The sequence below is a fragment of the Chaetodon trifascialis genome, chromosome 17 (genome assembly GCF_039877785.1).
Source record: "Chaetodon trifascialis isolate fChaTrf1 chromosome 17, fChaTrf1.hap1, whole genome shotgun sequence".
Taxonomy (NCBI): domain Eukaryota; kingdom Metazoa; phylum Chordata; class Actinopteri; order Chaetodontiformes; family Chaetodontidae; genus Chaetodon; species Chaetodon trifascialis.
The window spans coordinates 2,290,104-2,301,415 of NC_092072.1; the positions used below are offsets into that span (position 1 = coordinate 2,290,104).

The 11,312-nt window shown below is 43.1% G+C and overlaps 1 protein-coding gene across 1 annotated transcript in view; it reads left to right on the forward strand.

Annotated features, from left to right (window-relative positions):
* The window catches only part of dbpa (D site albumin promoter binding protein a), a 30,001-nt gene extending 21,158 nt beyond the window's left edge, over positions 1–8,843 (forward strand). The window contains exons 4-5 of the mRNA XM_070984065.1: positions 2,119–2,372; positions 4,646–8,843. Coding sequence (XP_070840166.1) covers positions 2,119–2,372; positions 4,646–4,861 — 470 coding nt within the window. The 3' untranslated portion in view covers positions 4,862–8,843. The remainder of the gene's footprint in view (positions 1–2,118; positions 2,373–4,645) is intronic.
* Positions 8,844–11,312: the final 2,469 nt, after the last annotated feature.

Here is an 11,312-nt window from a genome sequence, read left to right on the forward strand (position 1 = left end):
AAAAAATCAAGTTTTGTCGATTTTTTTCCAGGCATCAGAAGTGGAAATTGAAGGAGAACGTCTGAGCTGGTGTGGAGATATGACTGAAAATAGAGCCACTGTTCTTGGCTCCATAGTGTTGCATTCAGGAAAGAAAAGCAGCGCTAATGCAGAAAGGCTTCAGGGTAAAAGCATCCAGGGGACTTTTACATTCACTGCTGCACAATTTACGAGCAGCATTCAGGAATAACCTGAACTGATGCGGCTTGAAGCTAAACTTAATGTTGCATCACAGCATCATGTTTTCTTTTTTTACTTCCTGGTGCTGTGATGTTTATTTGATTTTATTTCCACAGCACTGCTTTATAGCACCAGTAAAACCTGCTGAAGTCCAACTGGGGACAACAAAACAGCTCTAACATGATCTGTTGTCTTTCATTTGAGCATTATTAAATGTAAACAGGCATAAGATCTGATCTCTGGTCAGATTTCTCTGATTTCTTTGCCGTGCTTCAGATGTGATCGCTCTGTTTCTGTACTCAGTGATTCGAGCTGATTTTCCCACATGAGGCACCATAAGGGGTTAAACACAAGCCTGATCTTTCCTGCCTCTTGTAAATCCAGCATCATGTGAACCCGCTGCCCTGCTCCACGTTTCTGGCTCGATCCCGCCACCTGGTGGTGGATCTGTGTCACTGCTGCCAGCTGCAGAAGATGCTGTTCGTTCTAAGAGATTTAAGAATATGAAGCGTTACAGAGCTCACATCTCATTAAACATGCAAGAAACAAAGAAGACACGAGAACTGAGCAGAGTTCATGGAGAGACCGACATACTCACACCCCCCCTCCCCCATTTTCAGTTCAATTTCAACACAATGTCCGCTGTCTATAGAGTAATCCTCTTTATAGTCGACTCATCTCAGTGGGTCAGTCTTAGCGAGAGTGTGCAGCATATGTGACTCTGCAGCCAGTGGCCTGCAGATGAGTTCAGTACCAAACCCTCGCCCCACAACAGGCTTCAACCTGGACACCAAAAACAGAGACGGTGTCTGTCAGCAGCTGTGTTTTTAATTTTTATAGCCTTTTTGCATGTGCCATCATAGAATTGATCTAAATCAGGTTATTTTCATGACCTAAAATGAGAAGAAGAAATGCTGCTTTCACTACGACTAATGTAAATAATAATGATAGACAAAGCACGACCACAGGTGCATTTAAACATGACGTGTAAATAACAAACATTAAGTTACATCTAGACCTGACGTCCACTTAAATCAATAAATACTTGAGTTTTTTTTTTTTACAAGGTCAAGTTCCTCGTCATCAGATCCCCATCATCTTTAGCATGTTAGCATTTAGCTCGGCTGCCGCTCCCTACATGTGACCGTCCTCAGTGAGGGCAGATGGGCTCTAATCTTCAGATGGAAGTAGACGGTGATGAGACACCTTAACCAGTAATTAAAGGCAGTCCTGCTGATTCTGTGTTCATTGCATCTGCACGGACTGTCGAGCAGATCATACGTCACGGGAAACGTATACACAAATACCCAGCAATTAACCCCAACCTCTACAGCAGCCTGCACAGAAAAAGAGTTCAAAGCAGATTTACTCCACTTAAATACATCCACAGCAACTTAAAGCTCCTTCATGCAGCTCCTGCTCCAGACAACACAATCGCAGTAATCTGCTCTGTGAACTCGACCTGTGAGCGGCAATTCGTCTCACCAGGGTTGTTCCATTTTTCTAAATCCCACCATGTTTCCAAATATAAGTTATTGTGGCGCAGCAAAAACAAGAGTCAGACAGCTGTTTTATGGGTTTGTTAACGAGCACAACAGCCCGCAGGTGAAAGAAGAGCTCGTTCTGCCCCAGCTGCTGAACTCTGCATAGTCTGGGGTTTAATTTAACAAGCAGCTCATGCTAATCTGCCTTCCGCTGGATGTACATCAGCTTGTCTGCATACAGACACGGTGTAAAAGCATTGACATATGCAGCTTTGTTTACATGAAGATGCACATCAAGCTAAATGTCCAAACACAAAACCAGATGAAACTGATTTGGTAAAAACTGAAGGTTGTGGAACATCTGAGAAACACTTATTTCAAACTGAGTCATCCTCTCTCTCTTCGTCCCTCCCAGGTGGTCAGGCGGTGCCTCAGGACCCCTCACCTTCTTCTACTTGCCCTCCGGGACCTCCTGGACCTCCGGCGGGGGCCAACGGCAGCAGCGACATCATGGTGAACTTTGACCCCGACCCGGCGGACCTGGCTCTGTCCAGCGTGCCGGGCCAGGAGGCGTTTGACCCGCGGCGGCACCGCTTCTCCGAGGAGGAGCTGAAACCGCAGCCGATGATCAAGAAGGCGCGCAAAATGCTGGTCCCCAATGAGCAGAAGGTACTACATCTCCCACAAGTCTTTGCTTTCCTGTACATCAGTCTGACTAGTTTCATGTGTTTTTTTTTTTTTTGCCAAAATACAACCATGCAAACTGCAAACCAGCCACCCAGTAATTAGACTAGCTTTTCTGCGATTTTACAGGATTTATGGTTTGCTGAAGGCAAACTCAGCCTCATGTGGATGTTATTAAAAAATAAACATTTGATGCTCGCTCGTATTGATGAGAGTCCTAAATTATTTGGAGTATTTTCAGTTTAATGCACAGCGGGATCTAATCAATGGCTTTTCATCATTCAGCGCAGAGCAGCTGCAGCTCCTGAGGCGTTTGTAATTCATGGAGAGATGAAGACGCTCATCTTGTTGTGCTCAGTTGCAGCCGGTTTTATAAATCGCTTGTACGCAGGTTTTGGTTTCAGATTGTGCCGCAGCTCTTCATAATTGAGATATTAGAGTCAAAGATTTAATACCAAAGTGATGATCAGTGCTTTGAGATTAGTGTAAGAGTGTAATGACTTTTCTGGGGAGTTTAATGGTGGAGTGATGTTAACTTTGCCAGATGTAAACAGATGCAGTGAAGCGCTCTCGGTGGAAACACTATGAACCATTTGGGCCTGCCGTGGTTCCACAGGCATAAATCTTTCAGATAGAGATCTCGAACAAGGTTTTACTTTCAGTTTGGACCTCTGTTTCGCCCTCAAGGTCCAAAAGTTCAGAACAACAATCTCAGCGGTTCCCAGCCTTCCCCTCATGAGACCCTCATCTGCCAGCAAATTTCTTTCATGCCCCAAAAAACCAAGTTGCAGACTTTTGAGAGGCTGCAGGGTGTTTATGTCTGCAGTGCCGAGTATTTATTCATTCATCTGAGCAGCTGAGCACAGCAAGCTCCATTAAGAACCAAGACTTATTAATAGTGTTTTCACATGTGTCGTTGTTATCCCCAGTATCACCTTGCACTCCCATCCTAGATGTTGCACGATGGAAGTTATTGAATGTTATCAAGTTTAAGCATCACAGGCTTGATAGACAAACAGACCATTTGACTGCTGGAAAGTCCTGCTGTCCTTCCTTTAACATGTCTGTTTGTGAGCTTTAACACTGTTGACAGCTAACATGTACTAAAGCAATAAAACATGAGCAGGTCTTCCAAAATAAGAGCATAATTGATGAGTCTTATAGTCGACATGAGAATATCTTGGAGCATATTATTGCTCTTATAGCAAGGTGCCAACTACAGGCAAAAAGAGGCAGCGTGACGATAAAATAACAATAAATTGTAGCATTGACTCATGTTTATGGTGAAAAAAAGCACCAAAACATCCGTAGAAATGTTCAGATTCAGGCAGGCAGGTGAGGTGAGTCAGCAAAGCACAAAGCACTCGATGAGCTAAATGGCCAAGACGTGTTACCAGACTTTTGAGGAGAACCAGGTTTTCATCCTGGCTGGTGATTCGTGGATGGGCTGCAGCTGTGGTGGCTGATTGGCACGAGGTTCAGGTGTAGGTGAGCCGTGAGGAGGAACCTGAAACACACAACGACAGACACAAGGAGAGGACTCACAGGACACAAAGGGACAGGGGAAAACAAAGGGAAACACACGGAACAAATATAAGGCAAATACTAATATGGCTTCTGTTTGCTGCTAGCGCGATTAGCCGTTTACCCGTGTCACACTTCACTATATTTGTGAACAACCCAAGCAACTGGCAGCAACAATGTCTCCTGAAGACAACAAATCTTTTGGCTACAGAGGCATTATCGCTAGCAATGCATCTAAATAGAATCTATATTAGCATTAAGATAATTAAAGCTAGCTATGCATTTTGTGTTTAAGCGGCTAACAAGCAGCTACTGATGGAACATGAAGCAAATAGCTAATCCGGCTACATTTGGTGTGACTACAAAATTAGCTTTGGGGCTAAACATCTTGGTTTAACGTGTTAGCATGTTAGATAATGTCAGTTTTCCCGCTCTTTGCTTCCCAGCAAGCCAATCAGAAATGAGTATTTTCCATGGCTGTGGTATAAAATGACATTGTTTTGTTTTTTCGTTCGGTGGCTCTTTCAGTCCAGTTTACTGTCGTGGTTTTCGTGTTCTGTAGTCGCAACTATTGAGCTGTTGCCACTTTTCCTCCTTCCCTCACTCCTTTCCTTCCATCCTTCCTCTCTCACCACATAACTGACCCTTCTCATTCCACTCTCTCCCTTTTTTTGTCTCCTCTCCCCTCTTTCCTCCCCACACACCCCAACATACCACACTGCCGCGGATGACAGGATGAGAAGTACTGGAGCCGGCGCGTCAAGAACAACGAGGCGGCGAAGCGCTCGCGGGACGCCAGGCGGCTGAAGGAGAACCAGATCTCGGTGCGCGCCGCCTTCCTGGAGCGGGAGAACGCCGCCCTTCGCCAGGAGGTGGCCGACATGCGGAAAGAGCTGGGCCGCTGCAGGAACATCATCAACAAGTACGAGAGTCGACACGGAGACTTGTGAGGCGACGGAGGAGGAAGAAGATGAAGGAGGAAGGGGCGGGAGGGGAGGAGGGAACGAGAAAAGGGTACAAGGCAACCCAACAACAGCAGCACTTTAGTTGAAGTGGCGAGGGGGAAGGCCGACGTAGATCTGCAGTAAGCGCTGTGTGACACCGGGCGCAAACACGAAAGCGCGTGTTAGCGAGCGCGCTGTGCTTCAGGATGTCACGACAGGAAAGCACAGCGACGCCATTTTTCTTTTTGTTCTCCAGTTTGACTCTCTTTGTACATGCTGCTTCGTTGAATCCACGCAACGTACTGTATCACCCCGTGTTACCTCGGCAGCTCCCGTCGCCCTCGGTGCTGTGCTTACGGCCGGTGTCGCACGGCGTTTTTGCAGGTAGTGCGTTCCGGCCGCTGCTCCAGCCAGTTCAAACAGGGTGTTGAATTCACATTATGCCAGTGAAATCTCACTTTTTAAGCTCAAGGCACGGATTCAAGCCAGGAGAGGTCAGATGTGTAATTTTTTTCTATAAATAGGACAAAAAACATGTATATTTTTGAACTGGGCAGGAAGGCAAGACTAGTCCAGCAAAGAGGAGCAGGAGGAGGAGCAGGAGGAGGAGGAGGAGGAAGGGGTGCAGGGTTTTCGTCCATAACGCAAAGAGATTTTGACATAGGATTATTGTATATTTTTCTATTAGCAGAGATAGTCAGGAGGAGGATTTTGGAGATAATCTTTTGTATATTTTATATATGGGGCGGGGAGGGGCTGTTAGCTGGACAGTCACTGGGCCACACGAAGCGCTTTTCCTCCCAGCTGTTTATTGCTAAACAACAAATAATCTATTTTCGATTTCACGGAGCTGGTTGGATGGAGCTGGAGGCGTAACAGAGAATGTATCACGGTTGAATCAGGTATTTCACACGGTGCGAGGCGAGGCCAGGTATCTTAGTAACGATTGTTCTCGGCGTGGAGGGCGTTAGGAGGAAGACGGTGAAACAGAAATTGTATAGTTTTAGCAAATTTTTGTGTTCGTTTGTTTTCTTTGTGGGCTCGTTCAAGCACTTGATTCGTTATCTTCTATTTGATTCCGTGTCTGACTTTGAAATAATCGCAGGGCTTTTACTTTTGAAGGTGAAGGAGAAAGAGAGAGAGCAAAACAGGAAGTAATTAGCCGTCAGAGCAGCTGGACGCCAGCAGATGTTTGAAAATGAATAAGGTGGAGGGTTTCGCTGCCGGGTTCGCGCTCAGTTTGGTGTCTCGCTCACACACACACACACACACACACACACACATTGAGACACACAATTTGTTAACAATAACACGACTTGGTTGCAGTCTTTCTCTCTCTATTTGTCCAGGAAGTGCAAAAATGAAATACTAACTGGTTTAGGGTTGATTTGCCCAGTGACTGAAACCTTCAGCATGCAGACACACAACAAACACACACACGGACACACACAGTCCTCACCCAGGTTTTAACCCTTATTGTTGTTGTTGATGTTGTTATGGACTTCTATGGTGCTGATCTGATCTGATCCTTCACCTGACGCACACACACACACACACACACACACACACACTGACAAGAATCACAGCCACACACCTGCAAACGTACATAAAAACCACTTCCACCATCTCAAACACAGTACTGAACTGCCTATACCCTTTCTTTGTCTTTTATTCCTTCTTTTTAGTTTATTTCTTCTTTCTTTTGTTGCATATTGTATCGATAAATCGTATATAGATTTACACACAAACACTTGTCTATACCTCTCCTTCAAACTTTACCCAATGAGAAACGAGAAATGCACCCTACTGCTACTGTACCATACAACTGTACTATTGAATATTAAAATATTCTCTCACTAGATATATATATATGTATATGATATATGCTTGAATTATGTGATTATAGTTGTAATATGGAATATATTACAAAGAAACCCATCTGAATCATTTTGTCAGTTTTTTTCTCAGGTGTTTTTGTCTGAGGTATTAAATACACGTATTAAAAAAACACACAAAAAGTCTTTGATTCGATTATAGAATTTGTTGTTTCCTTTGCTTTGTTTTTCTGGGGTGGGGGGTGTTTTGTTTTGCTTTCATGTTTTGCAAAGCATTTCAAAGCTGTTGGGTTTTATTGTTAAACTTCTGTTGTACCCCGGTTTATTACTAACTCGCTATGGGACATAAACGTTCCTCCTCTGACCAACTGACCGTTTGCTAAACCCCGCTCCACTAGTTACTGTCGCTGCGTTCGTCCAGCTTTGCGTTTGAGAGCTTCACATAAACTATGACAGGTCTTACTCTTAAAACAATGGGTCCATATGTCAGATAAGCTGCTTCTTACGTGCAGGCCAACTGTTGCTGGCAGATTTTTTTTTGATTTTATTCGCTGTCTGACTCCTTCACGTCTACCTACAGAACAAACGTGATCATTTACCAGTAAATTAAACAGAAAGTATTACCTACAGGCCATCTATAGACTGCTTGTTCTGCTCCATTGTGCAAAGTTGAGTGCACTATGAACTGAGGCGTTGTGCTATTTCTTTAAGCACTGCAGCGTACCTGATGCACGTGCATGCACACAGTTACGTTGTGACTTATTTTGTAGGTTTTGTAAGTTTACACACATTAGTCAACTGTAAATGAAATACAAATGAAGCTGCATTCAAAACATCCTTTTCAGAGGAAAAGTTTCAGTGTAGGCAAAAAACGTTGCTAAGCTAGCTTTCATTTCCTGCAGGTGTTGGATGCAGCACAGCTGGCTGAGTCAAACTAGCTGCTTTGTTTGTCATGTTTCTTTGCAAATGCATCACAAATAAAGAAACCAACAGAAGAGTGAACGATGAAGGATGTTTTGCTCCCTTTCACCTTTACTAATTGATGTTAGCAAGCTATAGAAAAGCTGGAGAAAATAACTCAATTTATTGTGCCCCTCTAAGGCTACTGGCAGCAACTTTTAAGGTGGAATGTTTTCTTGCATGTTATTCAATGCATGAGTTGACGACATGAATCAAATACACCATAAATGTCAACACGACAACTTTAACCATTCCATTTGTTTTTTGTTGTTTTGTTTTTCTTTGGCTCTTTTGCATGACGAACACTTCAGTGAATTTGTAGTGGCAAAATGTACATGAATTTCAGACAGGCTGCGTGAACTGCAAAACATCCTCACTAGGAGAAAATTAGATAACGGCGGCTTTATCTCTCAAAATTCATAGTTATCTTTGAAACAATGGGTCCTTAATTATCGAAGAAAGTGTGGACACGCAGCTTCTCAGTTTTTGTTACTAACTGTTGATTTTAGTGGCTGAAATGGCTTCTTTCACTTGCAGATTATACTAGCTATAGCTAGCTAGCCAGCTAGCTAACATAAACTCAATGCAAACTGTAACATTAAAAAATCAGCTAAAGACTGAAAATGAGAAACTTGCAAAAGGGTCTTAGACATGCTACAAGCATTATATCATGCAAATGTACTATAATGCTGCGTAATGATACAGAAGCTGCTGAGGAAAACTATCGCAGGTCGCAGCTAGCTAACTAATTAAGCTAACATGCTGTGAAAATGCTGTTTTCAGTTGACTGGAACAAGATGTCTCTAAAAGGAAGTGGAACAATATTCTTGAATTGCAGCCGTTTGTTTGATTGTGAATATTTGAACGTTTTTCTTTACATAACAAAAGGCTTAGCATGAGAACAAACCCAAGTTGACAAAGCTATGAGATATGATTCAATAAAGAGCAGGATAGAGCTGCTAATGGCTAACGGTACCTTAAACTGATATAGCGTTAGTAGCATTTGAGACTGGTGCTACCATCGCTTCTAAGAGAACCTAATAATGTAGTTAGCTAATGATATGCTAATTCTTGGCCTTGGCTGTAACAATAGGCTATGTCTTTTTTAGTTAGCCACGCCTGCTAATGCTACAGCAGGCAAACACGCATTTTAATCCATTCCTTGCACTTTTGCATTTTCTGTTTTGGAAAGATTTTTTTTTTTTATAAAAGAGAGATGTGACCCTCCAAACTTACAAAACGCTGATTATTGCTTTTATGACAGTCACTTCTTCACCGAGACACCCAAAGCTTGGCAGACCTGCTGTGTCAGTCATGTTTGCTCAGCTGTGATTGGACAGTCGCTGTTTGGGGGAGGGGTTTAGTGAACGGTTCATTTAGAGCAGTCGTGTCTTTACTTAGAGATGTCAACCAAACCTTTTTTAAAAAAAAGAAGCTAAAGTTCTAGCTAACTGCTCGTTAGCCACAGATGCTAGTATTATAGTAGCTGTTGCTGTTGTTGTTGTTGATGCGCTTAAAATTTTCTTTTCACTCCTTTGATGCAACAGCTTGTTTTCTTCTGGGGAAGATGTGAACTGATTCTCACGTAAATCCCCTTTTGATTCCCAACTTACACCTTGTTTCTCATGAGCCTGTTTGCTGTCGGCACCATCCACAGAGACTGAAGTGAACCCCAGGTGTATTGTGGGAGCTGTAGTTATATCCTTGATATATATATATTTTCCTTTTTCTTGTCTTTTTTGGTTATTTTTGGGAATATGTTTAAACCTGAGACACAAACTTTTGAATTTAAATCCCTGGAAGAAAAGTTTCAGAGCTTCTTTTGTTTCCATCCGTCGATGGAAGAAGAAAGCCATGTGTTTTTTTCTTTTTGATACCTGGGATTTTTCAATCTCTTCACAGACGTTTCAGAAACTTTTTGACAGTGCTATTTTTCTATGTAACTGTGTTGTTTAGCGTGTTACAACTTTTTCTGCTGGGCGTACGAGGCCCGCTTTTCACGTGGTGGCAATGATTGCTGCTGTATGATAAAACAGCATTGCGGGTAATAATGACACCAATACTAATGATGATGACAATAATGTACACAGCCATGTTTTTTCTCCTTCAGTTTTGTGGACTCTTAGCTAACTTCTCCATGTTGTGACTGACTGTTATGAACTACAAGTCCCATGAGCGCAACACTACCCCGACTCCTCACCAGTATTGTGCGCTGTCCACAGGGACGATGGCATATGTGGTCTGGCTTTTTCCCTCCAAACACCAATAAAGGCTTATCCTTACTCACTGACAGAGCTTTTCTGGTGTCTTGCTGTGTGATCTGAAAGTACAAACCAAGCGCCAACCACCTCACTGTTGAAAATGTCAGTACCTGCACCTGGCCACTAGAGGCAGGATGTGTAGAGGAAAAGCACTCTATTGAAGTCAGTGACGAACGCTCCCCAGCATGACAGAAAGATGCACACAAAGAGCATGAACAACACAAGTAATACAAATAAAAAATGGTAACACCAAAATTTAGATTCTCACTTCCTCTAATGTGTGTGTTCTGATGGTTTAACAAGCCCCTCAGCGTCTTTTGTCAGCCAAAGATGAAGATGGAAGAGATCCTTCAGGGACACCCAGAGCCGTCAAGCTCTTATTATTATGACACCAACAACACCCGGAGATGTACCAGCTCAGAACTCGGGTTTGCATGATGATATGTTGTTTTTATGTTATAAGTTGCTAATTGCTGGCAATGCTAATTGGTGCTGCAGCACACGATTCTGGAAGCAACAGCCGAACAATCCCTGAATAATGTATTGCAGCAGATATCAAAGCTTAAAGAAGAAGCTTTTGTTAAGATGAAGCTGCTTTCTCTTGTCAACAAATCCCACAAAAAGACCAAAACCAACAAAGAATTGATATGGATGCATTTATATAGCAGAAAACTTGTACTAATATGCTGCTGAAAATGGTCCCCAACAAATTTCCTATTCCCTCCTGTTTGAGTAATGTTTGCTAAACACTACAGTGCCGGGCTGTTTTGTGAAATGAAATACGTGTGAACTGTTGTTGTGTTTTGGGTTTGGAGCTGGGAAGTCAGAAAGTACTGGAAGGTGGACTAACACAATGATGGTTTTGATCTTTTCATTGGATTTGTTGACAATAAGATAACAGTGTTTTGCGTTGATTGGTGTGTTGATCGGTGTCTCAGCCAATCACAGTCAGCTGCCAAGGCTGCCACATGCTTGTCCTGCCTCAGCTCCATCCAAAGGCTGGATTTCCTGGCTCCGAACAGCTTGGAAAGAGGGTGGTAAATCCTTCAGAAACCAGGAAACATCAGACTTTACATCCGTGCTCGTTTCTACTGGTAAATAAAATTGTGGATGCAGTTTTGTCTCAGTGCAAAGTGAGATGGTCTGTTAAATACTGAAGTGTTTACTGTTTGATTCTTCTGCCGTCATGTGTGAGACGCTGAACAATAAAATGCTTCACACAGAAAGTGCAACAGCAGACCATCGGGAGGCACTCGGACCCTTCTGACAGCGTCTCTGTTCACACGTCAGATCTGCAGTGACAGAGTGTGTGTGTGTGTGTGTGTGTGTGTCTTCATTTCCATGTACAGTAAGTTACGTGTGTTTTCTTTAACTGAACACGTGTGTCTGCACGGTCCTAAT